This window comes from Nomia melanderi, chromosome 14 (genome assembly GCF_051020985.1).
Source record: "Nomia melanderi isolate GNS246 chromosome 14, iyNomMela1, whole genome shotgun sequence".
In the NCBI taxonomy this organism is placed as follows: Eukaryota; Metazoa; Arthropoda; class Insecta; order Hymenoptera; family Halictidae; genus Nomia; species Nomia melanderi.
In genome coordinates, this window is record NC_135012.1 from 7,816,044 (window position 1) to 7,843,982 (window position 27,939).

Sequence of the window (27,939 nt, forward strand, 5' to 3'; positions counted from 1 at the left end):
CTTCTGTTTCTCGTGACTTACTATACACACTTTTTAACTGTCCTGCATAGCGGAAGGGTTACACTTTTATGTAATAAATTATTTGATTTAAGATTCAATAATAAATATTTGATTTAATTTATTCAACACTATCAACAGTAGCAGTATCATCAAGAGTGTGCAGCCAATTAAAGATCATCATGTTTCTTTCGTATTTCGACAATTGATTCCCACGTTCTCTTTCTACGTCTTTGATAGTCAGAGCATGATTTTGTTCTTTTCGCCCTAACAAAGCGATTCCAGTAATGGCCGATGCACCAGGAACTAATAAGGTACTGCTGGAGGTTTGCGCCGCGCTTGCCGCGGCTTCTAATTGATCCAAGTTGAACTCACTCTGCGAAAGCCGTTCCAACGCGCGATACGTTGTCAATAATCTGCAAATCATAAAGATCCATTTTTAATATCCGATCTTTATGCGGCTTTCCATATTTTCTGTGTCCAAGAAAAACATCACCCAAATGATATTCGCTAATCTTAACACTAGAACTTGAAGTGATTTATATAGTACTTTTCGTAAAAACTATAGAAGTACATGTTTTTAAGTTATCAAACAACGTTTCTTTGATTACATAAACGAAAATATTAACCCATTGCACTCGGAACTTTTTCACTAGAAATATTTTCACATTTTTTGACGAGATAAAAACAATATTTTGTGAAACTAACTCGAAGAGAAATCACACGTACATTGAGGAACAAAACTATTTTATTTCAATATTTCTGAAGTTGGCGCATTAATGAAGTATAATATTGAATATTAAATTTTTTAGTTTTACTGTATGAAATCAAATGGTGAGTGTCACCTCTCGATTGCAAGGGGTTAATTTGGAAAGTGATATTAGATATAAACATCTGCATAATTTCAATGGTTCGCAGATAAGAAAATTAAAGCTAGCCGTTTTGACGAATGTGACAGTTCTAGTGCTAAAATACGATCGCTACCATCATTTGTTTCAATAACAATCTTCACGATTGCAATATTTCATTGGACGCATAGAATATTGGTTCTTCTACATAGAATATTGGAAAAACGTAACTAAAAAGGGTCACTGAGGTACTAAATATTATGTTACGTGTTATAATATGAGATGGCTGAAACTTTAATGTTGAAATTAAAGAACTACATAAGTGGTGCGGAGGAAAGCTAATTTTGATGGGAGATACTTCGTTAGGTAAGGCGTAATCTGTTTTCTCGTCGGATTCAAACTTTAGAAAACCTACGTTTATACTGGGCATCGAGGATATAAATGGCCAAACTTTGGTATTGTGTTCTACTGTGTTTCAGGGAAAAAAAGCCAATCAAGTATTTAATAAAAACACAAATGATTTTGTTATTCAAAAATTCTTTTCACTCTAGGTGGATGTCACTTTGATATGTTTCATTGTTAATGGAAACAATATTGTAATATTAATATTATATTGCGTTAATAAAATATTATAGTACTATAATGGTATAAATAATATTAATGTAGTACGGTGGTAAAATAAACTTTTGACGAAACGGTCCAACTGGTACCATTGAACATATTGGTCACGCAGAGTGCGCCACCAAATTAGAACAAATTATATCTCGACTTTAGTAAGAGATGGGAAAAACTGTTAAAGAAAAAATTAAATAGTACAGTAATATTATTTTCATCTATTCTTCTACGACTTCCCATTCTTCATAAGTATCACGATGCAGCCGAAATTGGAAATATTGCGTCGATGCAAACACATTGACGTTTTTTTATAAGAAATAAGAACAGTCCTCAACTGTTTGCTGGCTAAAGCAAAAGTAAATAAAAACGAGGAAACAAATATCCTTTATACACGTTATATAGCTCGAAAACAGATGTTATTTATTTCGAAGAAACAATTTTTTTGTTCACCACGTGCAGAACACGTCGAAACTGTTGCATCGACCCAATACGTTTATGAAAAAATGAAATACATTTAATCGTTTTTTTTCTACTCGATCACAGCAAAGAAGACAAAATCAACTGTTTCTACAACTATGGCTGAAGACATTTCTTTTTTACGCGTTGATTAACCAAGCCACGGAAGACACTCTACTATCTACCATCTGCGATGTAACTAAGTATTACATAAAAACACATCGCGACGAATCATTAGATTCATTACGTCTGTTACGATACTTGCTCAATATTACGGATCACATGTACTCACGGTTTGCGAAACTACAAAAAGAAGTCTATTGAAACCCCAAGGTCAAGGTAATCTGTGGAGTCAGGTATTGAAATAATAAATTCTCAATTTGAATGTCACTCATCAAACCATGCCTGTACCTACTAGAAACTATCGCTCCCTGTGAATCACGGGTATTCTTATTAGGCCTGAGGTTCTAAGGTTCAGACTATCGTAGGGCACGTTTCCTTTGACTCATTACAGTAGAACCCCTAGCAACGCGATTGAAGAATTCTTGAAAAATAACTACAAAATTGAGTATCAAAAAAGGGAATTTAACGCGAGATTCGTGACATCGCTGTAACATGAATCCTATGTCACCAAATCAGTGGCGGCTCGTAGCTAAAATTAGTGGGGGTGCTGCTCCAGAAAACTTTTAGCCTTCGTTTTAAAATGTTCGTTTCGTTTTCATAAATTGGGAGATGACTACTGACATTAAGCTTAAGGATTATATATTGTACAAGTATAAAGAAAGAATTAAAGAAAAAAGGACTCATATTAAATGTTATCGATAATATCAAATGGAAATTGGGAGTGCTGCAGTTCCACAATGCCTATACGCGAGCCGCCACTGCACCAAATTGACGACTCGATAATGGCTACACTTCGAACGCCCGATGTCAATGTAGGAAAACGATCTCTTTCATTTTGCACGCAGGGCTAAACAATTTCGACACACTTTATACATAGCGTTGAGTAACAATGATCGTCTTTGTTTACCTTCTGCGTATGTAATTTTGCCGAACTTTTTTGTTCACGGATCTGACTAGATCTGCTCCTGTGAAGGGCGCTGATGGTAGTGGCGGTGCAGGTGGAGGCTGAGGCGCTGACTGAGACGCAACTGATTGAGTGGACAGGTGTTGCTGGCGTTGCTGCTCTTGTGCAGCTCCACCGTGAGGACTAGGGAGTTGCGATGTAACGGCTACGGGTTCGCCAACGGCGACCCACGTGCTGCAAGACCTCGAAGCATGGTCGAGTCTGGTATGCTCCAAAAGCAGAGTAGTTCGTTGGGCAGTGTCTAGAGTCAAAGCAGAGACTGCTGATCGCAGTCCAGCCGTGTCTAAAGCGTCCGGACTTGGCAACTGAGACACGTCGCTCGTACTAAAGCTTTTACGAAGTCCAAGGGCGGAGGACAGTAACCCGCAACTACGGATCAACTCATTCTCTTCTTCGAACCAAAGGATTTCGGGTATGTCCGCTGGCCTGAAACATGCGAAATTGTTCACTGCATGAAATGCCTATAACCAGTTCATTGCGCGAAATACATTTTGCTCTTAGTGTCTTGGTCAGACGGTTGTGACGATTGACACTTTGGCTGCCATGTCGAAGTTTGTCAAAGTTTTGAAAATTATTGCGCTTGGTAATGTATCGAACGAGCTTCATTTTAGTGAATGAGTTATAAAAGCAGAAGAGCAATCGCTATGAAGAATCTTGATTTCAGTTCCTGTTTCATTAACACTATTTCTATCGAAGGTGTCAAATGGCACCTTCTGAAATTTTATCTTAAAATTATTTTCCGAGTTTAGTCGTATATTCTGAATTAATTTTTTGACTTTTCCAATAACGATTATAAAATTAACTACAAGAAATGTCCAAAATTCAATTGTTGCACTGAGAAAATAGTTGTGAGTTAAAACTTCGAAAGCTGTCTTTTGACACCTTCAGTAGAAATAGTGATAATTTATCCCTTATCACTCCAAGAATATCGCAGAATGATTACCAGCTGCCTCAAATAAAGTTTATTTATTTTAAAGAGGTTTCATTATGAATTTAATAAGCATATAATAATATCAAGAAACAAGAAATTAATTCATACATATTTCACTTTTACCATTGTGTTTGATCCACGTTTCGCAATGAGACCACCGGTTGGAGTGATAAAAGTTAAATGTCGTGGTAGTAAATACCACCCATCGGATTGGAAGTGTTAAAGTACATTCGTCATTTTATATCACAACTCTTATTGGCAATCCTAAACATTTCCCTAACAACCAGTATATTCGTGATCGGTAACTAATGGGTTAAGTAACAATTTAACACACCTGCTAGTTTGAATTTGACGGAAGTCTGGTTTTGGCGATGGACCACGACCAGCAAGATGCACGTCGGTGTAAGACTTAAAAGTAACCAGCCTGTTAGCGCTCGCTATTGACGAGACGCTGAAGAGGGAAAGATCGGTCGTGACGCTCTCGTGACTCGGCGATCGCAACATTCGTGGCGTCACTTGAAGCGCAGGGCAATGCGTGTTGGTTACGCTGTTACAGCACTGTATATGGGTCACCACCGGTATCGGCGAAGCCCGTTTCCCCTCGCCTTCGGACATTTTCAATTTCTTCGACTTTTCACCACCCTTAAGATTTACTCGCGGAAATGGGGAAACTTTGTGTACTCGTTTTCACCGTTGACAATCATTCTCGCTTAATCGCAACAATACGGCGTACGCAACGAACATTCCACCGTCTTTCACTAATCCCGGTTCGGATTGGGTTTTCTTGTGAAACTTAAAACTTCTAAACTTTACAAAAGAACATGACAGTTGACTATTTTCGAAAATACTGATATATTTCGTGAATCCAACACGAACAATCCGACAACGTGATTGTTTATAAAGGATTACAAAGAAAGCGACGGAGGTCGAGTTTACCTCGATTAATCACGAGCGAATCATTGAATTAAACGTTCGCCGTGATAACGGAAAGCCATTGTTTAATTTGAATTAACATGGATTTAAAGACCGATTAGCCATTATTGAAGCCATTTAGAATTTGCATTACGCGGTAAACTAATAGTCACATTTCTATGCCTATTGTTACTCATATCGCCAGGCAATTAAGTGTTTTACAAACAATTGCGTGAGACCGTTGGAACTTTGAAGCGTCGTAGTATTCATATTTTTTCTTGATGCTGCATGGTGACCGTTGTTTATCAGAGACTCCTGAAAAATAATTAATGTCTTTGCGTTATCTATATGAAATTAATATTGTTTATTTTATCGAGATGCTAGTGAATATGATTGACTCGTTACTTGCGATCAAGCTTAAATAAATTTTGATTGGAATGAACGTAAAGAAATATAATTTGAATTTATTATTTTTATTCTAGAAATAACAGTTGTATAATAATTTTATACTGTTCTGAAATCAAATGAATCATTTGCAAATAATTCATCATTTAATTTTATTAATGAGTCGTGATATAGTAGCATATACTAATAAATAGTAGTCTATGCTAATAAGTAGTAATATATGAAAAATATGAGATTTATAGAACATGTGTAAACATTTACACAAAACTGTCGTAAAATTTATTAAGCCTTTGCCCTCAATAATGTTCCTCATTATAAATTTTGATTATTTTAACTTATGTAAAGTTGAGTACCGAATTTAAAATTTTATAATTTTACTATGTTGGATCGTATAACAACTAATAATCGCCTCTCGAGTACAAAGGTTTAAACTTTATAAAGGATTACGTTAAATTACGTAAATAGAAGAGGAATGCACGTACATATATGTAAAGTTATAAAACAAATCTACAATAACAATCGGTATACGATGTAGGTTTGCTGTTTTCAGCATGGAAACCACTGCTAAATAACAACCTATTGGAAATCATTAAATCAATTGAAATAGAGCTGACATTTGACAAGTTATTAAAAGTATGGCTTGCTGTATTCACACTAAATAACAACAAATCCTTACATTTATTGATACACACAATTCTGTTTTTACTCGAATTATTTTTCTCTTTTTACACGATTTGTTTGATTTTACACCAATTAGAAAAAACTTTATTTTCCGTTTCCGTAATTTTGTTTGATTTAACATTATCACCTAAATTCTGCTATAAATTTTCATATGATTTATTCTGTTCTTTTATTGATTTCGTAGGTCTAGATTCAATTTCTATGTTTCTATAAATATTGCTCATATGGTTTTTGTCCTTCCATTAGTTTTAATTGGACGATAGTAAAATTACGTTATCCCATTTAAAGTAACGAACTTCGATGATCTCAAAGTTTCCAAAAATATGACTTTGAAAAGAAAATCTTTTGTGTCATAAGATTTTCATTTTTTAAATAAATATTTTTTTTTTATTAAAAATCATCTCGTGTCATCAAAAATAATGGAGATATTTTAGATTCTAGATAATTTACCCTATATGCATATCACGTTGTATTACATGAAAGTTGCCGTTTTTTATTTATTCAAAATTATGCTCTAACAATATTAATAGTTTTTTTACCCAATAGAATATTCACCAAAATTTTTGTGCGATAAATTACCAACTCTTCTTTCATTTAAAATCGTTCCTAAAGAATAAAATATTCCATGAGCGAGAAACGATAATCACCGCATTCGAATAATTCATTTTTATAAGGATTCAAATATTTTAATTGAGATCATGTTGAAAAACTTGATCATTAATGCGTTTAAAAGTACGTAATGCATATTTTCATTAAATAAAATGTAACATATCTTACTTTGAAAATACATTGCTTTAATTTTATTTTATAAAAACGGCAATTTTGTCTCATACAACTAAATATATATATACGTATGTATATTCATGTTATATTATGTTTACACAGCATATGATTTTAAATGCTCTTATAGTCAGTAGTCAGAAGTACATATAATGGATTGAATGAAGAGATTGTGCAAGTTAATCAATTGTTCCTTCTTTACTATTCACTGGCTGTCAAAACTATACATGCATTTTACTCCAATGCTTTAGTAAAGTTCTAAAATGAATAATTATCTTTTTATACGATACTTATACAAAGTTCCATCGTGTACTATATTTAATAAATGTGCCGCTACAATAATTTTCATACTCTCAGAAAAAATATAAAAGATCAGAAAGTATTGTATTACTGATAGACTATAAATGTCATGCATATTACAGCACATATTACTATCTAAAACTTAGTATTGCAAAAAGTTTTGTATAGTTTAATAAGATTTCTATTTGCTTTAGTACCTCATACAATACTTCATACAATACATATTTTTATCAATATAAATTAGTCTACAAAACTCTATGGCATTGAAAATAAACAAGCATCAATAGATAATTTTTATGATGTGTTTATGAATACTGATTCGAGACTTGATTTTTCAAGATAACATGTATTGCAGTGATAGTCTATCATCTTGCTTAGGGACATTAATATTTATAATTACATTTTGCTGAATATACCTTAAAAAATTAGAATTCCATTAACATTTTAAATGTATATGTGTCTATTTCTTTTATACAGTCACATCAATACATGACAAAGAACTTTAATTGGAATACAACTTACAATTAACACATAATACATTTTATTCGGTTAACTAAAAATTTTTATTTTGCATTTGTGAGAGTGCATAAGAAATATAAACTATGTGAGCCTTATCTATATACTAATTGGTGAAATAATATACATGTAAGATGAATAATACATGAATATATACAAAGCTTTTACTTGCAGCATCTATAGTTCATTATAAATAATTAAAACCTTTTGTCCATGCGTATACATTCACATATGTACTTCAAAATCATACTTCAACGCATTACAAATATATGCACTTATAAAAATAAAATTTATTTAAAATATAATGCCCATTATATCATTATACATGTAATGAGTTTGTAACATTATGTTATTCTAATATTTGATGCACAGTAGTATTAAATATTTGACACAATATTTTGACACTATAAAACAAGATATAAAAAAAACAAAATTTTTATATCTACTAAAAATATGAAGTTCAATTACAATGTTATAATTATAGATCATATGTTGTAATAATTCAAAAATAATATTACAAAAATGTATGTTCATGCATTGTTTTCTTAAAAAATGATTGCAAACTATTAATTATTTTAAAACATGAATTTACGATCCTAACATATTCACTATTTAATGCATCTTACTTGAATAAAGTAGAATTATTACATTGATTGAAGTTGTTATTGCTTCAAATACTGCTGTCGTTTCATCTGACAGGACTTCAACGACCTCTTTATCTTCGTTATTCTCTCCAATATTTTTTATTCAGTCTTTAATAAATAAAGACAGACACTGTACATTGTATGATCATGTAGACGAAGAGAAGGATAAAATTCTAAATGTTAGAAAACGATACATAAACGATATATTAACCGATGATTACTTCTCATAGGCTAGGGTTGATACGTCGAGGTCGCTTATTGCACAGGCGTCGATCAATAAAAACAAGTAAAGGTACCTCCGTAGTTCGCAACTCTATCAATGTAAAATATCAAATATATTTTATATAATTTTCATACCAGTTCTTCACACTATTTTATCATGTTTACTAAATATTTCTGTTAAACGGAAAGTATAGAATATCTAGTATTATATTAGTATACATCACTTATATTAATTGTTAGAAAATTAGGTTATAATGAACATACATCAACATCTTTTACACTCCACAAAATCTACTATTATGGTGTAGTATTATCTCTGTTATTCGAAATTTTCTTATCTGAATACTTTATTATTCAAATACGAATACTTATACACAATATATTGTCAATGTACTATAATTTTTCAATTTATTTTAGTATATTGTTTTCTTTGTGTCAACATAATGATTCTGATCTGATAGACTGCTCTAAACAAAAATGAAAAGATCATACGTTCTAAAGAATTAAAGAAGTGTCTGGTTGCACTGTTTGAACAAAATTTGAGTCTGCCCGGTTTTCTATGAATCTGATCTTAAATTTCATACTATACAATTTATGCAAGTATCAACAGTTTCTATATAAACAATTGTTAGTTTCCACACGAAATGAAAATAAGCGTTAAGTATTAACATTACTTTAAATATCTAATGATTGCAAAGATTTAATGAAGTTAATATTTAAGTAATTTCATTAAAACAGAAACAAGTGTCAGTATAAAAATGATTTCGAAACAGGGATACAGTTTAACCACAGATGAGGTAGAAGGATAGACATAGCAGCATATTGAACTTCGTGTCCCAGGTTCTGAATTACCGACTCTGCAAAAGATCAGAGGTTTCGCTCTGCGCCAAAAGAACGATGAATAGAACTTAAAATATATGGGAGTGAATAGATATATGTGTTAGTAATGTCGGTTTCTACTTGTAGATAAAGTCAATTTCTGTTTGTTATTAGAAATCGCGTAACTATACATTTTAAATTCTTTTGTTGATATCCGTGATATTTTTTTTGTAAATAGTGAGTTAGAAACAAGCTGTCATAGAAGTTGGTCGATAAAATATTTCAACGTTATAATTTAGTGAACATTGTAAATAAATAATATATTGAATAAAGAGGCACACCACATAGCTGATTTGGTGGCGCCACGTAGAGTAGACTATGTGGTACTATTTGGCTAGAATTCGGCTGTATTTATTTGCAAACCACGATTTTTACCTACCATTAACTATAAAATTTATCTAATCGCTACACATGACTTAAAAACTCAGAAAACATAATTTTCACGGTCGTACAGCTCGGAATAAGCCTCTTATAAACGAGAAGAATAGAAGAAAGAGACTAGATTTCGCAAGAGAATATATATACAAAGATTTTGATTTTTGGAAAGAAACTATATTTACGGACGAAAGTAAATTTAACATATTTCATTCAGATGGAAAAATTACGGTGTGGCGTCGACCAAATGAGGAGTTTAAAATACAAAATTTAAACAGTACCGTGAAACATGGAGGGCAATCAGTAATGGTCTGGGGCTGCATGTCCGCCGCCGGAGTGGGTAACTTAGCATTTATCGAAGGTAACATGAATAAATATGATTACATAAATATTTTGAAAAACAATTTGAGGGACAGTGCCGAAAAATTAGGGATTTTGAATTCGTTTAAGTTTTATAGCGACAATGATCCCAAACACACATCGCATGTAGCCAAAATGTGGGTACTGTATAATTGCCCTAAAGTACTAAACGCACCTCCACAATCACCTGTTTTGAACGTGATAGAGCACGTCTGGAATGAATTAGAGATTAGAATCCAGAAACATACTATTAAAAATAAAAATGATTTAAAAAGGGTATTAATGGAGGAATGGAGAAAAATTGAACCCAGTTTTACTGAAAAATTGGTAAAATCTATGCCAAATAGATTGCGTGCGGTAGAATGTAGTCGTGGGCACCCAACAAAATATTAATTTTTAATTTAAACAAATTGTTGGTCACTTTTCTACAAATGTACGATTTTAGCTGTGAGACGTTTTCCAGGCTGAATTATAGTAACTTTGTTTTTTTTATATTTAGACAACTTTGTTCCTTTTGATACTACTACATAATAAATATAGATACATTTACAATATAGATTCATGATATTTTTTCCCCCATATCCTTCCTGAACTTTTTCACGAGACGAAACGTATTCGTATATGTGATGTACGATTTTGGCTGTGACTCACTGTATGTACGGTAAGACATTGTTCTTGTATTCACAATAACAATTATACATCAACAAAATGCTCCATAATAATGCAGAATTAATGTACGATTAAATCAGTCATGTAAGTACATATTATCTTTGAAAATATAAAAATAAAAGAGTAACTTGATTGCGCAGAATCTTTTGCACCTTTTTAAGTGTTAAACAAAATCGTCAGCCGTTGAAAATGAATATAATTATTCGTAATACCATAATTATATTATAGTTAATAAGTTACACACATTTTTAGTCAGTTAAAAACATTTTGATCCGTACAGTGTTAACTCTTTGCAGACGAATGTCGACGTTTCGACGAGATGAAATTTTCATATTTGGAAGACTAAGTCGTAAACAAATGATTTAATTATTCAAATAGCAAGAGATCAGTATGTAGTTCCCTATTTTTCTATTGTTCAAGTAATTGATATATAATTTAGCTTCATCTCTTGAGGGTTTTGTATATTTCAGAGAATCTCCGTCCGCAAAGGGTTAATATCTTGCCGTATTTTGCCAAAATAGAAAATTCTACTCTACAAATATATTTCAGAGGTAAGCTTATTATATGGCACTGCCATTGACCGCGAGATTGTTGAGCACGGGAGTGGTAATTTCCCTGGGCACAACATCAAACCAAAATCCATCCTCTGCCGTCATTTGGAACACTTTCTTGCTCAATTTCATCGGTATGGTTGTTTTCTCGTTGGGTTTAAGGTTGCAGCGCGCGAACACGTGGAACAACAAGACCTTGGTCTCGAGAAGCGCGAACCTGTTCCCCAGGCACATCCTCGGGCCTACGCCGAAACTTAAAAACTTCCCAGAGTTTAGAAGCTTCTTCGAGTCGTCGAGGAATCGATCCGGATTGAACTTCGTCGGCTCCTCAAAGTGCTGCGGATCAAAGTGTATCCCGTAGATCGGTAGCCAAAGGACCTCGTCTTTCTTGACCAGATGCGGTTTACCTCCTGGCAACGCTGGAGGTAGCTCGAAAGGTATCGTGCAGACTCTGTCTACAAAAATGTTCACCGGATACATCCTTAGAGCTTCGTTGATAACAGCGTCCAGATACTTCATGCCGTTAATTGCCTCATAAGACACCTCTCCTTTGTTGTTCATCAGCACCTCGTCGATCTCTTCCTGCAACCTTTTCTGGACCTCCGGATTCACTCCTATTTCATAAGCAGCGAAGCACATCAGGGTCGAGCTGCTATCGAACCCTCCAAAGAAAAAGCCGAACGCGTGCGCGGTCATGTCTTCGATTGTCAGTTCTTTGCCCGGGCCCAATTTCCCCCTAGTTTCCATCATTATGTGAAGCAGGTCCGGTCTCACGATGCCCTGTTCGTCTCTAGCTTTAATGGTAGACGAGATCAAATCCTGGAAGAAGTCCGTGATCTTTTTTTCGAATATCCTTATACCGAACACCCTACAAAGCAGAGGAAACTTCATCGACAGGAAGAACTTGGTTGCCCTCCGTTTATCGATAACCGTAGCTTCCCTGCCGTAGACGTAGAACGTGTTGTTGGGATCGGTCATCGAATCCACAGTCACCCCGAACACACAGGTGCCGATCACGTCGTTCGTGTACTTGGTGAACGTGTCCTTCAGCTCGATGGACCTTTTCTCTTTGGGTAACATAGCCAAATTCTCCCCGTACCGTACAGCACATTCATGCATCAAGTTGTACATCGCTTTCATCTTGCTGGAAGTGAATGTTGGGCTCAACAGGCCCCTCACCTCCTTCCATCGTTCACCGCGCAAAAAGAATATGTTTTTACTGAAAATCTGTTCCGACGCTGTTATTGAGCGGTGGTTCTGGAAGTGGTCGAAATTCTTCACCGTGACGGACTTCAACAAGTCCAGGTCACGGATCATGATCGCCGGCGTGAAGTTCTCGAAGACACCGATGTACTTGGCTTCGGGATAGAGATTGTATATTCGTTGAATCGTTTCGGCTAAGCTGCATTTTTGGTTGCCTAGATCCTTCATGCTACCGGCAATCGGCGACCAAGGTGCGATCGGAATCCCGGTATCATCGAAGAAACTGTACACACTTTTCACGTAATAATAGATTGCCGCTGCGACTACTGCGAGCAGGGCCACGGTCACCATCAATGCTTCAATCATGGTGGTTTTGTTAAGTCGCTACACCGTCCATTACATGTCCACCGAGCAACACCGTAATTATATTCTTCTGATGAGCCTTGCTCCCAGACTTTGCACGCTTTGAGTAGTTGGAGTTCGATAATAATGCAAGATAGAACGCAATTCTGATAATAAACTTGAAAATAGTAACGGTCTGATTAGTGCGTATTCTGTTGTTATACTGATATCATTCATCTAGATTGCCGACGTTTTTTATCATGTATTGCGCGTCGACCTTGCAGCACAGCGCTTGAGTGTTTACCATCTCCATTTCGACATCGCTGTGTCTGTCATTCAGTGGAACGTAATTGAATAATTTAAGCAATTATTGCATCGTAAAAAGTGCATATTCAGTGAAAAAAATTGGATAAGATTTAATAATAATGTAATCTACGGCATAATTAAGTTATTAGTGTTATTACTGTCATCATTTTTAACATTATTACGTTGTATAATAATTTATAAAATAAGTACGGGGGTTTTAGGATCCCCGAAGGTCTAGACAAAATTCTCATGTATGAATAATCATTGAACTCATGGGGAATAGGAGGTAACGTGATAAACCAAATGAAAATTCCCATAACATTACACTAGTCTAACAGTGTAACGCATATTAAAATGGTAAGCGAGTACAGATTACATTGCGTAAGTACAATGATTTCTATAACACTTATTTGAAATTAAGCTCTGATATTTTCTATTTTTAATCTTGTCTCTCTGATTAGCCTATTCCAGTTCACGAATTGTACTTAAATCGTCAATGTAAATCCCATATTTTGCTGAGGAGTCGGCCATTTTCTTAAATAAACAAACAATCGATCCTTCGATAGTCGCACCTGCGCGTCTGTCGAACTATTAGTCTTTGTTTCTTCATACTAATTATTCACCATAATGGGAGCATGATAGGGTATATTTATTATTAAGTGGTAAGGTATAAAAGACAAGTGAATCGTGTCGTTGAGTAAAACTTAAACATTTAAGATGGGGCTAATAAATGGCACATAAAGTATTTTCGTATTGGTTATCATTCATCATTCGTGTTGTCATTCCAAAGTCACAACACTTCATACTTTCTTAAATATATCTTTGATTTGACATTTAACTTTATCGTTTGAACGTTCGTTACCATCGATATCTGAGATTTCGATATATCGTCGTTGTGATTCGTGATGTCCGGAAATCACAAAGCGGAATTTAAATATCCTTCGGATTATGTCAAGTTGAATATCGGTGGTTCCTTACACTACACAACTTTAGGTACACTTCAAAAATATGATACTATGTTACGTGCTATGTTTAGCGGTCACATGGAAATGCACAGAGACTCCGAAGGTGAGATGTTTCATAATTATTTAATTCAATACTACATCAGTCTTTGTATTATTCATTGATACATCTTAAACAATGCTAATCTAGTTTAGTAGTCCATTACAAAATCATATTCCCAAATGCATACCCCAAAAGATGTATTTAATATCTTTTAAATTATTTACTTTCATCTATTATGTTGTGCTGAAATTTTATGGATTTTATTTGCAGGATGGGTGTTAATAGATAGGTGTGGTAAACACTTTGGAACAATCTTAAATTTTTTAAGGGATGGTTCAGTTCCATTACCAGAGAGCACAAAAGAAATGGCAGAACTACTTGCAGAAGCAAAATTTTATTGTATCAGCGAATTAGCAGAATCTTGTGAGCAAGCACTTCTTTTGAAAGAAAAAGAAGCAGTGCCTATTTGTAGAGTTCCACTTATTACTTCTCCAAAAGAAGAGCAGTTTTTAATTAGCAACACTACCAAACCAGTGGTAAAGCTGCTTATTAATAGGCACAATAACAAATATTCATATACAAGGTGATACTACCCATTTCATAGAAATTGCAATACGCAATGATACAAAGAACAAATAAATATAAAAAGCCCTGTCTTTGCAGTTTGTCAGATGATAATCTGTTAAAAAACATAGAATTGTTCGACAAAATGTCTCTTAGATTCAATGATAGAGCACTGTTTATTAAAGATGTAATTGGCTCCAGTGAAATTTGTTGTTGGACATTCTATGGTCATGGTAGTAAAGTTGGAGAAGTTTGTTGCCACTCTATTGTATATACGACTGACAGGAAACACACAAAGGTAACATAAAATAATATACATATCAGTGCTTTTATAATTATTCATTATAAAAATACACCTTCCATAATGTAAAGTAATATTCAAAGTAAAGATAAAGAGGGATAGTAAAATTTTAATTCACAATATATAGGTTGAATTTCCAGAGGCCAGAATTTATGAAGAGACATTAAATATTTTGTTATACGAACACCGAAATGGTCCTGACCAAGAACTAATACGAGCAACTTCCTCTCGAGGTGGAGTCAGTAATGCACCACCTTGTATATCAGATGAGGAAGAGAATGAGCGTTCATTGGCTCGCCTTCGTTCCAAATACCAATTCACGCAACCTCAATTGAGTCTTCGCCCTTAAAACGCGAGCCAATATAAAATAAGATGTATGAAAAGTGGGATACAAGGAAAATTCCATGAATATATATATGGGCTACCATTTAGCTTCATATTACAATTTCATACCTTCTAGGTTTACAGATATGTATGTATTCTAATCCTACAAATTTGGGATTATTTGCAGACAACTTTGATTTAGAACAGAATGACAAATTCGTCATGACTTAATTCATACTTAGACAATAAGATAAAAAATAATACAAAAGTATAAAAACGTTTTCTTATTCTTTATTTTCGTATCGAAAATTGGAAAATAAGTATCCTCAAGAGAACAAGATGTTAGTACTATTTTTGTGCCAAATATTCGTATGAGAAGTTAAAATTGAAGTAAATTGAAGTTGTCATTGTGTGATTGATAAAATTATTTATTATTTTATGCTCTATAACAACTTTTAAGCAGTCATTTAGAATAATGTATTATATAAAAAGTTCCGAAACATGAGACTACATTGTTACCTGTTACGAGTATTATTATTATAGTTGTTACTATTGTACTATTATGGTTGTTACAACTATTATTATATTGTTAGTATTATAAATTATCAATATTTTTATTATGGTTGTTATCACTAACATCATTATAAATTCAAAATCTTTATATCCTTTTTTACAAAAGAAAATTTTACGTATATCATAAATTATTGTTTTTATAAGTGTTTATTTAAAAATCCCAGACACAGAGTAGATGTAATTACGAATTTAGAATTGTCCAGACCAATCCCAATTATAATAAAGGTAGAAAATTTACTACTTTTTCCATAAATACTATACAGAATACAATTTTTTCAATAAACCTGTTGTGTTTTCTTAAATGTATTCTTTATTTACATGAAAAAGGTATTTACAAATATTTTAAAGATTAAATTGTAATTAAAAATTCCATATACTTTTTTTTATTGTTTCTATACGAATATTCATTTTAATTATTTCATTAAATTTTATGAAATTTACATTTTTAATGACGTATGGTAAAAGTATCGCATTCTTTATAATGTTTGTACTTTTTCGAAATTTTCCTATAAATGCAATAATTAATAATAATGTCAAAAAAGAATTTAAATTATACAAATGAAACAAGTTACATATTGTCTTTACCAATATGTCTTATTGTTCCAGATTAAAACAAAAAGGAAAGCTAAATAGTTTATGTTGATTCTGTTTATAAATGGTAAAAAATAATTATTTATTATTGAATCCTATCTTATTAAATAATAATGAGTCATACTCCTTACACTTGACAAATCTATTCTTATATATATATATATATATTACATTTACAGTTGAATATAAAACTAAATGACATTTCACAAATGAAGAAGATGTGACCATAGTTCTTTTTAATATACTAATACAGTTGTCAAAATATGTGAACCTATTTTTCTTAATCTGACTCTGACCCCGAACTTGCATCTGACTCATATTCTCCTACATTTATGGTAAATTTATATTCTTGATCGCATCCCAAGTAAGCATCACTCATAAAATACAAAGTGTAAGAATGTTGCCCAGGGGCAGGAGCTACAAAATCAAGTTTAACTTTTGCTTTCTGCTGTAACGTTAATCTTTTAATAGACAGCAGAGAGTTAGTCTTTGGATCACCAATAACCACCCACCATCCTTCTTCACGCTTCTGTGGAAAGAAAGGTGCCACAACTGGTCCAGTTACTTCATCTTCTCTTTCAAGTTGAACAATAACATTCACGGTGCCACCGCTACGCAGTTTATCTTTATCTTGAACTTCATAGGACATTTCAATGTTGGGATAACGATTACAAAATTTGGCAACATCTGCCATCTGTGTTTCAGACAATTGTAAAAGACGATTTCTGTCATCATCTTCTAATTCCATTACATCAAATACAGTTTCCACTCCTTTGTCGGTACAACGCTTAATTGTTTCAGAAGTAAAATGCGGTAACTGCTTTAAATAAGAATCTTTAGACCACATTGCTTGTGTAACCATTTGTGCAAGTTCCATAGCGGCAACTGCTGGTGCCAGCCAACCAGAGGAACTAAGAACATCAACGCAAGCTTGTATTAACCTAACAGCTTTGCTTAACACTAATTCCGTATCTTTTTGAAGCTCTGGGCCGAGTTGTATTCGAGACAAATGCGCTTGTAATAGAAGCTGTGCTTTTACATGTGGATCGGCCATTCTTGTGGCTTGCGGAGCATGGGGAAGACGTGCCGCTAAACTTCGTAACAAATTTTCTTCTCTTTGTCTAACTGGTACTGTTTCATATTCTGCTGCTGCTGAAATAATTTCTAACAAACCTCTAATTTTGGTTTTATTATTTAAAGAAAGACTGAATAATTCAATTGTCGCATAATTGATATAATAATAAGCTGCAATCATTCCAAGATTTAATGGTAAAGTATCCATCTCATCCTCCACAGCAACACATTTCGCTTGTTCTAAATCGCTTAATGTGCTTTCAACCAATTCAGACAAATGATCAGACAAATGTCTGTGCGTAACACCTTGTAATCCATAGTAATTCGGATTTTGTGTAAGTCGTCTATATAAGAAAGTCCATGTGAGATAATCAACTGCATCTTGTTTGTTCTCAATCGTTTTTGTTACTATTTCCGCATTAAAATGATCGTGCAGTCTGTGATCCAAATGACTTTCTACAGGCAACGGTTCGTTCAGGAATTTTTTAAAGAAATCTTTCTTTGAACTCTGACAAAGTAGAACACATTTAGCATCATCATCCTCTAATGGACGATTTGCTCGAGCTACCATTTGCAACACATCTGTAATTGGGTAATCTTCGTAAGCGTGTGTTTTTCCATTATAGCACTGAGTGTCCATAACAACTACAAGATGACAATTAATAGATAAATCCCAACAAAGATCTCTTGTAACAATTGCTACTTGAATAGCGCCGCTATCAAACAGCTGTTCAACAAGGCGTCTGTCATCAGCAGATAATCCTTCATGAAGATAAGCAGCTCCTTGCGAAAGCGTTTCCTTTAATGTTTTGTCAGTCATCCTATCGAGAAATGGTTTAATATCCGCTTCTTCTGCGTGAAAGAATCGGGAAGGTTGTCCTTCAGCTGCAGTGAAAGTCAATAAATCAATAGCTGTCAATCTAGCTTGGCGGCGTGTAGGAACAAAAACAATAACTGGTTTGTGAGTAGCGTATCTCAATATTGCATTGTATACTGGTTTTGCCATAGCAGCCAATCTAGATGCATTATGAGTAATATTTATTCCTTGTACATGTAGCTCTAAGGGTACAGGTCGAACAGATGGATGAAAATTGAAAGTTGCTGCGGCAGGTGCACCTAACCACTGAGCTACATCTTTAGCATCTGCAAGTGAAGCTGATAATGCTATAACTCTGGTTGGTTTGTCCAATTGAGAAGAAATATAACGAGCTCTTGAGCATGCTATTTCCAATACAGGCCCCTCTTCGCCGCCAATTAATTGAAGCTCATCAACAATAAAAAGTTGAATATTTTGTACATTCTTTCTTTGTTTCCATCTTCGTGACAAAACGTCCCACTTATCTGCAGTTGTAATTATAATTTGTCCTTTCGCGAGCAATTTAAGATCTGTACCTGTTTCACCAGTTAGCAATACCACCTTTCTGCCCAAAAGTTGATTAAATTTTATTGACCAATCTGCATATACCAATTCTGCTAGAGCTTCTTTACTGACCATATACACACATCTACCCTCCGGATTCTGAATTAGCAAACGTAATACTGCAAATTCTGCTACTGTTGTTTTTCCCGAACCTGTAGGTGCTCCAACAAACACATTATCATCTGAATTATAAACAGCATTGAATACTTGTGTTTGAATTGGATTAAATTGTGGAAATTTATCCGTATAGATACCTTCAAATTTAGAATTGCGCAAGGCAGTAATTGGAAGGGGCTGTAAATCAAGCAATTCAGTTGGTGGTAAATTCTTTTCTGGAAGGATTAAGTGACGGAAACTAACTGGTAATTGAGTTTCTGCACCGATCCATCTATCGGATACAACTCGTAAAAAGTATTGTGGTGGTAAAGGCTCAAAAACAGGTACGAAAAATTTGATTAAGTGTTCATCTACGGCATATTTGGCTTTCAATAGAAAATATTCGTGATGAAGTATTACTTCAGAATCTACATCTTCAACTAAAATCCAGAATGCTTCTGAAGCGCCATGTACTTTCTCATCCCATTGAAAATCGGGTGTAATAGTTAGTTCTACTCTTAATGTAGAACGCGTTATCGGTTGAATATGTGTTGATAATTCTAATTTCGGAAATTGATGAATATATTTATGAATAGTTTTACCTAATTTAGGTACTCGAATTAATTCCCCAATTTCATTTGGTCCAAGATCATACAGCCTTTCCCATGGAAAATTCTTCTTTTCTATTTTTTTCACAATTTCTTCTGGCATTTTACGGAATTGTCTCAAAGGGGACATTGATTGCCACATTCTCCTATCTATCATTTTGCACAATGATAAACACTTATCAGCTAATTGTGCCCAGCCGCGAAACAAAACAATCTCAAAAATTGCTCTCATTAATCTTGATGCAGACTGTGTAACAAATACCATATCTGACATAAGCGCAAATCCTTCCAGTTTTAGTTGAGAAATGTACGCTTGTAAAAGTACATTAACTTTCGCACTTGCTTCTTCTATGCTTTCTTTCACCGGGATAGGTACTCTTTCCATTAACTTCTGTAATTCTAATTTTTCTTCTTCTCGAACATTTATATGTTTAAATTCGCCGGATAATGAAAATACCCTGAACAGTTCAATTTCGCTTAAAGTACGTTTCAGTAGCTGATTATATGTAGCCATAGTATCATGCGTGCAGTAATAATGAGACGCTATTCGACCCAATTCAGTAGCTTGGAAATTTCCTGACTTTCGATCATATTTTATTAAACCACTGCGATCTAAGCCTACTGCTGCGGAATGAATAAGATCTGCTCTGTGTAATTCAAGTAATGGGTCTTCTTTTAATTTATCATGGCTTATGCCATACAGATTTGGACAGCGAAGCATTCTAATATACAAATATGTATATCCCAACCAAGTAACGGCATCTCGAATGTTTTGAATAGTACCCAAGACAATTTCTGCATTTAACATGTCCGACATTTTACTGATCAGTTGTGATTCAATAGGTAATTGCTGATTTAAAAGAGATAAATAATATTGCAATTCACTGTGATTTGTGATAAGAATGCCTTCTCCTTTTGTGTCGTATTGGGGACGACCGGCTCTACCCAACATCTGCAATACATCTAATGCACCCAATTCAACCCATCTACCCTTTTCCGGATTATAAACTTGAGTTCCTTTAATAATAACGGTATGTGCCGGTAAATTAACTCCCCAAGCTAACGTAGCAGTGGAGACTAGAACTTGTATATGTCTATCGGCAAAGAGATCTTCAACCAAGGTTCGATCCACTCTCGTCATACCAGCATGATGAATAGCAAACCCATAAGGCAGCAAGTCTTTAAGTTCTTGATTTTTAACTTGTTCAGCTTCTGTTCTTAAAACCTCCATAGATGCGGATCCTTCCCTAAGGAACTGTCCTAATGTATCTTTTTCCAAACACATGTCCCTAATAGCACGTGCTGTTTTTCCAGTTTCTTTCCGTGAATGTACAAAGATGAGAACTTGATTTCTACCTGCATGTTCCATTGTTTTCTCATAAACAATTTCATTCATTACTTGAAAACGTTTTAGTGCCTTTTTCTCTGTGATACCAATATATTGCTGTTCTAAAGCTACAGGTCTAAAACTATTATCAAAGTAAAATAAACCTGTTTCTGGCTTTATACGCAAAAATGCAGCTACATCTTGATAATTAGGTAATGTAGCTGAAAGACCAATTAATCTTACGTCTTCTTGCGTTGTCTCAATATTTCGAATTGTTCTAGCAACCAAAGCCTCTAAGACAGGTCCTCTTTCGTCATGTAATAAATGAATTTCATCAATAATAATCAACCTGACTAACGAAGTAAAAGTTTTCTCGCCTCCTTTTCTTGTTATAATATCCCACTTTTCAGGAGTGCATACTATAACTTGAGTTGCAGCTATTTGTTCTCGTGTCAATTGATGATCACCAGTTAATTCTGACACAGTTAAGTTATACGTAGATAATCGTTTACCGAAAGTTCCAACCATTTCTTGTACCAACGAACGCATCGGTGCAACATAGATTATTTTGAACTCATCACTGTTAATCGTGCCATCTGCGTTTATATGTTTGCCAATTTCACGCATCATGCACAGAAGAGCAACGTTAGTTTTACCTGCACCTGTCGGCGCGCAAAGCAATAAATTTTCATCACTTTCCAATGCCGTTTGATACAGACGACTTTGAATTCGATTTAACGTTTTAAAGCCTTCAAATGCTGGTTGCACATACTTCGGTAACTGTTCAATCGGATGAAGTTTCTCATTGTCTGCAAACGGTTTTGGTTTTAATGCTGGAACATGAACCTCTTCATACCTAAAAATAATGCGTAAAACTATTAGAGAATTCAAATAACTACATTGTTCTTAATTTATAAATCCAACAGAATAAATATAATTCCTTCTATGAAATCAAATTTGAAAGAAATTCGTAACACATACCCTTTTCGTTGTTTTCTGAAACTACCGTCAGGTAATTGACATCGTTTATTCGCCATAAAGTGACTTCCTTGTGCAAATATAAGGTCTTCTAAATCTATTAGATTTCTTGTACCCTGAACCTGACCACCAGGACCTCCAGTATCTTCATTTTCTTCTCTTCTTTTACGCTGTGCTCTTGCTTCCATTGTTTCATCAGCATCGTCATCACCTTTACCTGTATCCAACTGACGTAAAATTTTTGCTAATATTGGATCATCGTTCATTTTATTTCGAATCTTTTGGCGTTCTGATTCAGACTGTGAAGATGCCAGCATAGTACAGTAAGCAACTGTAATTGATAAAGGTTGGTAATTATATTAATTATATCTTTTAACAAGTATTATTAACCCTTTTGCTCTGATAAACAATTACATACAGAAATAGTGGAGGACATTTTACACTGAAATAACATTCAAACTAATAGTTTGAAAATAAGTATATATCTTAATACATCATCCTAAACAATTCGTCTTAATCTGCAGCCAGTATTTCCCATTATAAATGCGTCAGAACAAAAAGGCTAATAAATTGTTATGAGTATTTCTTACTTGTGTGCCTATATTTTTTCAGTTGTTTAATAAAATCGAAACAGTCATAACCCAATAAGAGTACTAACTGATTTTCACAATCACGATCATCGCCGGCATCTTTCAAAACTGCTAAAACTTCCGCAGCTCTTGCTTGTGAAACCATTGCATCATCATAAATTCTACTCAATCTTCTTTGTAACCAATATGCATCTATATCTAAAGGATGCAATGGTTTCTCTTTTTTCATCTCCTCTGCACTGCCTAGCTGAAAGTAAATTTAATTATATTATAAAACAAGGTAATTCGTAGAAACATACACTTTTCAGTTTTTTTTCCCATAATGATATATATTTTATATACTTACATTTTCAGCATGAATTGCTCTATCATCATTAGCTTCTTCACCTTCATCTCCTTCATCATCATTTTCTCTGATCTCTCCATAAACATCTTCATCATCTTCTTCACTGCTTTCTTCAAATTGTACATTAATTCCATATGTTTCATCAATATTTTCTTCATTTGTAGTGTTTTTTTCATCACTGCCAAAGTCTGTTATCTTCTTTCCAAGATTTACTAACAACGCAAATCTTTCTTCTGCCAATAAACCTAATAGTAATTCTGTTTCTTTCTTCTTCTCTTTTTCTTTAAGTTTATCATTTTTCAATACTGCTAATACTTCATCAGCAGCGCCACATAAGATATCTCTTGGTTGATCTCCTAAAGCTTCTTGAATAAAACTCAATAGTACTTCATATGTCTGACGTGTTTCTTGTGTTTTTGGACGGTAAACAATTCCAACCATCTCATCCACACCTTCAGAAAGCAATGTTGCTCCTTTCATCCGTGCAAAATCGTATTGTGCTTCGTCTCGTTTCTGACGTCTATTAAATATAAAAATTTGCATTACATATACATGTATGTGTATAACATTTTCAAAAGTTTTAAAAAATCTTTAATATTACTTGACTTTTCGTTCTTCTGCTTTTCCTGGCTTAGTACGTTGTGCTCTGTCACCCATACGTGTTCCATCAAGTTTTCCAACAAGTGACATAACCTCACCAGTAGCCTCATCTCTACTTCGTCTTTCTATTAATCGTACATCAGCTTGTAAAACAAGATTAGAATTCTGAAAAACAAATATAAATATATATATATAAAATGTACGAAATGCAAGGCAGCATAAATAACAGTAATTGTTTATTATTGTATTGAATGTAATGATAAGTATAAACATGTTGCATAAATTCAAATATGAAAATGTAAATGAAATTACGTGTAAGAATATAATCAAACTCTAATTAGTAAATATACTTACAGCTTTATACTCATACTGCAATTGTCTCGCTGCAGCATCAGCCATGATTGCTTTTTATACACTGAAAACAAGGTGTAAAACTAATGCAACGAATACTTTCTTCTGTATTGTATACGGTAGATCAACTCTTTCAGAAATTTAATAGAAATAATACACAAAGTGTCGAGAACTTCACACTTAATTATACATTTTTACATATATCATACTTCCACTTGTTTATACGCTACGACAAACGAGCATGTAACCCTCTCGATTTGTTACACCATAAATATATAGCTTTGTAGATAACTCTCCTAATGAAAATAAGCATCTCATATACTACCACTGGAAAGTCCTATAATTAAACACAAAAACAGGACATTTGTTTTATTTAAATTTATGTTGGAATTTAGAAAGTCTATAAAAAATAAAATTTGTATTGTTGGAAAATTTGCTAATTATTGTCAAAAATTGGTACGGGAAATGAAAGTGCTTTCTTATGTAGCAATACTCAATGGTCGGTTAGCAGCATCAAACTTGAAACTATCGACACAAGCGAAATATATATCTCGTCTGTAATATAATTAATGTGTAATCCTCATAAAAATTTCAACAATAGATCTTCTTCATATATTTATTATAATATTCAAGTGAAACTATTTATCTTGAAAATCATTTCGGATATTTAACACTTTTAAGGTATCAATAATAGCAAAATAAAAAAATCTGACTTCGGTCATTTTTACGAGTGCAATAGTTCAGTATTAATTATAGCTTGATGTAGTTATAATTAAGATATAGGGCTATTTAAGTTTTATGTTGAATTATTAAACATACTTTAACTACACAACCCACTACAACAATTTAGGACAAGATTGCTGTTGATACTATACAATCCACTTTTCAAAATTCATTGCATCCATTTATCGACTTTAAAAATTAATCCCGTATTCGGGACAACTCTACTTTTTTCACCTGCATGCACAATTATAATTGTACAATATAATATATTATTTAATTACAATTATATAATTGTAATAATTATTACCCGCTGCGAAGTAGTAGCATCTTTTAATACTCCGAATTCTTCATCACTTTGCTGGTATTTCCCAAAAGTCAGAGTACTGTCCACCCATATTTTACCGATGTAAATAATATTTATATTTTCCATTCTATGACTGCTTTTAAATATTTATCCTTTCAGGCTGCTATGTTTGGTCTTTCAATTAGGCTAATTCTGGGTGAGATGGCCAGATCTCATTAATATTGTCAAATATTTTCAATTTTCTTGAGTTTATTTTCATAAATATATTTTATTTTTTATTAGCTTTCAATAATATCTACAATGTAATAATTCTTTTTAAAAAAGTGGGTTATTTCTTCCCTACTTACCCTAATACCTTTTTCACGCTGCAGTGTAGAATATTTGCCCAATCTGGGCGGCCAAAATTCAATTTTAAAAATTGTATCTAAATTATGAAATTTTTGCTATCCCAGTTGAATATGTGTGAAATAATGTAATAATCATTTTTTTTATCCTTGGTATACTCGTAAAGCACTGAGTTTTACCGAAAGTTAAGCATTTTTCGATTACGTGTTTTATTCTTGACATTCTTTATAACACTTTCTATATGTTTTAGAAATGTACGAATTTTTCTTAGGTATCGAAGTTTTTCAGGTAAGTGTATACTTTATCATTAATAGTTCATTACCTTTTTATCATGAATCTTTATGTAAATATCCATATTTGAAAATAAATAATACATCATTGGTATCTCTTACAGTTGCACTACTTCGGGAATGTAATCGGGAATCGTAAATTATTTGGGAGATGATACATTCAATGTCTTGAAGGCACAGTAGTTTTAATAAAATTTAAATAATCTACGGTAATTCTAATGAACATAAATAACGTATTTAAAGTAAAAATGCATTATGCAGAAGAAGTGACATGTAAGGGAGATGTATGGTGGGGACCGGAGACGGGTCGAATCTGCGTTCTAAGCTCATCTTCACTTTCACTTTAACTAGTTCAATGAAGGATATGCACATCTCAATGTAAACTAGTAACATCAATAAATTACTGAGACATTATATTTGAGCGTTCGTATATTTCATTAGAAAAAATAATGTACTTAAATAAAGTACCGCAAATATGTTTCATATATACATTTCTTATTGTGCATGCCACTTCGGAAACGTTTGTGAGTATTAGAAAAAATAAAGATTTATCAAATAAATTCGTTTTGATTTTAAAATAAAGTTATTTTATATTGAAAATACTCTTTTTAATTTCGAAACACGTAATAATAAGTATGCATAAGAAAAAAAAATGTTTTTGAAAGAAACATTATTTAATATATCATTGTTAATTTATATTGAATTAAAATACAAGAACATATTGTTTCTACCAAAAGTTTCAATATTTGCTGTGCACTTTTTTATTTTTCCATAATATAATTATATTAAGATTTATTAGGATCTTTATTCTTCTAGAATTTACTAATTGACTATGTTTTTTCTATATATTTTTTTAATAACTTTTTAAACATTTTACAATATTTATATGTATTTTACAGAAAATCCTTAATCCAATTAGAACAAATTTTTCATGCTTGGATAAGACTGCTGGATTTTATGCAGATATTGATGCCAGATGTAAAATATATCATACTTGTGATGAATATGGAAATAAATTTACCTATCGCTGCCCAGAAGAAACTGCTTTTCGACAAGATGCTTTAATATGTGACCATGCTCACCTTGTCGATTGTCAAAAAACCAATTCTTTTCATGTAGAAAATGTAAAAAATAAGTACAATGACTCTTCTTGTATAAGAGGGTCCATAAATAATAACAATTGTGAATACTTTTTTCAATCATCAAGAGGAACACAACCAAGAAAAACAGATAGTGTAGTACAACATGGATTTACATTGAATTTACATAGGTTCCTAAAAAATATTAATGAAGGAAATGTTAGCAGAGATAATACAATGAAATTATTTCCTTCGCAAACAGAAAAGTTTCAAAACCAAGTTGGATCAAGGACAAACGAAAATTTTTTTATAGTAAGTCAACCTTTTAACAAAAATAAAATCAATGAAAAGAAAGAATCTAATCAAGAAGATCATTTCAATAAAAAAACAAATATTACTTTGCATAATTTTCTAAAATTACCGGGACAAACATTACCTAAAAGCATTCAAGATCAACAAAATAACAGGAACAATAATCAAATCGCGAAAACTTCAGATGTTTCAGATGTATTGTTTGATAATAATAGAAATCATCCTTATATAAAAACTTTAAACTCTATACAGAAAAGTACAAAAGTATCTTCGCCTGGAATTAATACTATTGTGGCAAATACTACAGAGATACCTATATATGCTCTAACTTTATCTTTGAAACCATTGATACCAAGAGAATTAGAATATGATCCTTACTATCCAAAAATTACATCAACAGAATCATATTATACGCCAAGTCACAACAATAAAAAATTGCCACGTGTTGAAGCTTCTTCTCAAAGCACATGGTCTAATACTCATATTGAGTTTCCATCTGTTTTACCAGATTTGCGATCATTAGAAGATATTGTTGATCGAAGGAAATTACTTTATATCCCTCGAATTCAATTTAATTAATTAAGATACTTTTCCTTAGTTATAATATTTAGAATTAATAAAGAATCACCAAGTTTTGCATTGATTTTTTAAATGAACCTTTAATAAAATACCTGTACCTTCTTTGAAGGCATCTAACTGATAGTTTATATAATATTTACAATTAAAATTATATTTTACTTACTATATACACAAAAATTAATTTATGTTTTATATTGTTTACAATTCAATAATGTAAGAAAATTAATATAAATAGTGCAAAGAATTATGATACTCTCAACTACTTCAACTGCAAAGGAAAGTTAATACATTGATCTAAAAGTATAGGAAACATTATAATTAAATGAAACTAATATATTCCTTAAAGGATATTATTGATACAATCAGCATATGTAGTATCTACTATAGTAAACAATATATTTTTTACAGAAACTAACTTTCGGTCAAAAAATGTTGAGTGTTCAGTATAGATATTATTGTTCAAACATAGCAAATCTTTTA

General features: G+C 32.9%; 4 protein-coding genes, 1 long non-coding RNA gene and 1 pseudogene across 17 annotated transcripts; 2 read left to right on the forward strand and 4 right to left on the reverse strand.

Moving 5' to 3' along the window:
• Positions 1 to 93: 93 nt before the first annotated feature.
• LOC116433774 (uncharacterized) lies at positions 94 to 8,648 on the reverse strand. 2 transcript variants are annotated; one of them, XM_031992251.2, is made up of 4 exons: positions 8,394 to 8,648; positions 4,269 to 5,161; positions 2,947 to 3,429; positions 94 to 413 (listed from the first exon to the last, which is right to left on the reverse strand). In XM_031992251.2, the coding sequence occupies exons 2-4, from the start codon at positions 4,547 to 4,549 to the stop codon at positions 119 to 121; spliced, it is 1,059 nt and encodes a 352-aa protein (XP_031848111.1). In that variant the 5' UTR covers positions 4,550 to 5,161; positions 8,394 to 8,648; the 3' UTR covers positions 94 to 118. The 2 variants fall into 2 exon arrangements, with proteins under 2 accessions (XP_031848111.1, XP_031848105.1); XM_031992245.2 differs by lacking the exon at positions 8,394 to 8,648 and adding an exon at positions 8,177 to 8,327.
• Positions 8,649 to 10,477: 1,829 nt separating this feature from the next.
• On the reverse strand, positions 10,478 to 12,797 carry LOC116433790 (cytochrome P450 9e2 pseudogene; annotated as a pseudogene).
• A 237-nt stretch (positions 12,798 to 13,034) lies between these two features.
• LOC116433791 (BTB/POZ domain-containing adapter for CUL3-mediated RhoA degradation protein 3-like) lies at positions 13,035 to 16,172 on the forward strand. 9 transcript variants are annotated; one of them, XM_031992286.2, is made up of 6 exons: positions 13,035 to 13,200; positions 13,301 to 13,436; positions 14,116 to 14,147; positions 14,355 to 14,667; positions 14,748 to 14,946; positions 15,077 to 16,172. In XM_031992286.2, the coding sequence occupies exons 3-6, from the start codon at positions 14,123 to 14,125 to the stop codon at positions 15,296 to 15,298; spliced, it is 759 nt and encodes a 252-aa protein (XP_031848146.1). In that variant the 5' UTR covers positions 13,035 to 13,200; positions 13,301 to 13,436; positions 14,116 to 14,122; the 3' UTR covers positions 15,299 to 16,172. The 9 variants fall into 9 exon arrangements, with proteins under 9 accessions (XP_031848146.1, XP_031848141.1, XP_031848139.1 ...); XM_031992281.2 differs by having other exon boundaries at positions 13,036 to 13,200; positions 13,541 to 14,147; XM_031992287.2 differs by having other exon boundaries at positions 13,053 to 13,220.
• On the reverse strand, positions 16,134 to 24,119 carry l(3)72Ab (U5 small nuclear ribonucleoprotein l(3)72Ab). Its single transcript, XM_031992289.2, has 6 exons — positions 23,831 to 24,119; positions 23,478 to 23,641; positions 22,877 to 23,396; positions 22,531 to 22,777; positions 21,944 to 22,271; positions 16,134 to 21,818 (listed from the first exon to the last, which is right to left on the reverse strand). The coding sequence occupies exons 1-6, from the start codon at positions 23,873 to 23,875 to the stop codon at positions 16,718 to 16,720; spliced, it is 6,405 nt and encodes a 2,134-aa protein (XP_031848149.1). The 5' UTR covers positions 23,876 to 24,119; the 3' UTR covers positions 16,134 to 16,717.
• A 211-nt stretch (positions 24,120 to 24,330) lies between these two features.
• LOC116433794 (uncharacterized) lies at positions 24,331 to 27,714 on the forward strand. 4 transcript variants are annotated; one of them, XR_013000084.1, is made up of 4 exons: positions 24,331 to 24,508; positions 25,450 to 25,487; positions 25,594 to 25,698; positions 26,389 to 26,531. XR_013000084.1 is itself a non-coding variant. In XM_031992291.2 (4 exons), the coding sequence occupies exons 3-4, from the start codon at positions 25,939 to 25,941 to the stop codon at positions 27,457 to 27,459; spliced, it is 1,146 nt and encodes a 381-aa protein (XP_031848151.1). In that variant the 5' UTR covers positions 24,331 to 24,508; positions 25,450 to 25,487; positions 25,594 to 25,938; the 3' UTR covers positions 27,460 to 27,714. The 4 variants fall into 4 exon arrangements, 3 of the variants coding, with proteins under 3 accessions (XP_031848151.1, XP_076230005.1, XP_076230006.1); XM_031992291.2 differs by having other exon boundaries at positions 25,594 to 26,013; positions 26,389 to 27,714; XM_076373890.1 differs by having other exon boundaries at positions 25,471 to 25,487; positions 25,594 to 26,013; positions 26,389 to 27,714.
• Positions 24,660 to 25,641, reverse strand: LOC143175288 (uncharacterized). Its single transcript, XR_013000085.1, has 3 exons — positions 25,210 to 25,641; positions 24,858 to 25,149; positions 24,660 to 24,784 (listed from the first exon to the last, which is right to left on the reverse strand). It is a non-coding gene; the product is annotated as an uncharacterized LOC143175288 (long non-coding RNA).
• Positions 27,715 to 27,939: the final 225 nt, after the last annotated feature.

Coding starts and splice junctions, on each gene's coding strand:
- LOC116433774 (XM_031992251.2), bottom strand. CDS start 4,549: ATGTCCGAAGGCGAGGGGAAACGGGCTTCGCCGATACCGGTGGTGACC. Junction 3,430..4,268: donor CGTCAAATTCAAACTAGCAG/GTGTGTTAAATT, acceptor CGCATGTTTCAG/GCCAGCGGACATACCCGAAA. Junction 414..2,946: donor CAAAATTACATACGCAGAAG/GTAAACAAAGAC, acceptor TATGATTTGCAG/ATTATTGACAACGTATCGCG.
- LOC116433791 (XM_031992279.2), top strand. CDS start 13,985: ATGTCCGGAAATCACAAAGCGGAATTTAAATATCCTTCGGATTATGTC. Junction 14,148..14,354: donor AATGCACAGAGACTCCGAAG/GTGAGATGTTTC, acceptor TTTTATTTGCAG/GATGGGTGTTAATAGATAGG. Junction 14,668..14,747: donor AACAAATATTCATATACAAG/GTGATACTACCC, acceptor CTGTCTTTGCAG/TTTGTCAGATGATAATCTGT.
- LOC116433794 (XM_031992291.2), top strand. CDS start 25,939: ATGTACTTAAATAAAGTACCGCAAATATGTTTCATATATACATTTCTT. Junction 26,014..26,388: donor ATGCCACTTCGGAAACGTTT/GTGAGTATTAGA, acceptor TGTATTTTACAG/AAAATCCTTAATCCAATTAG.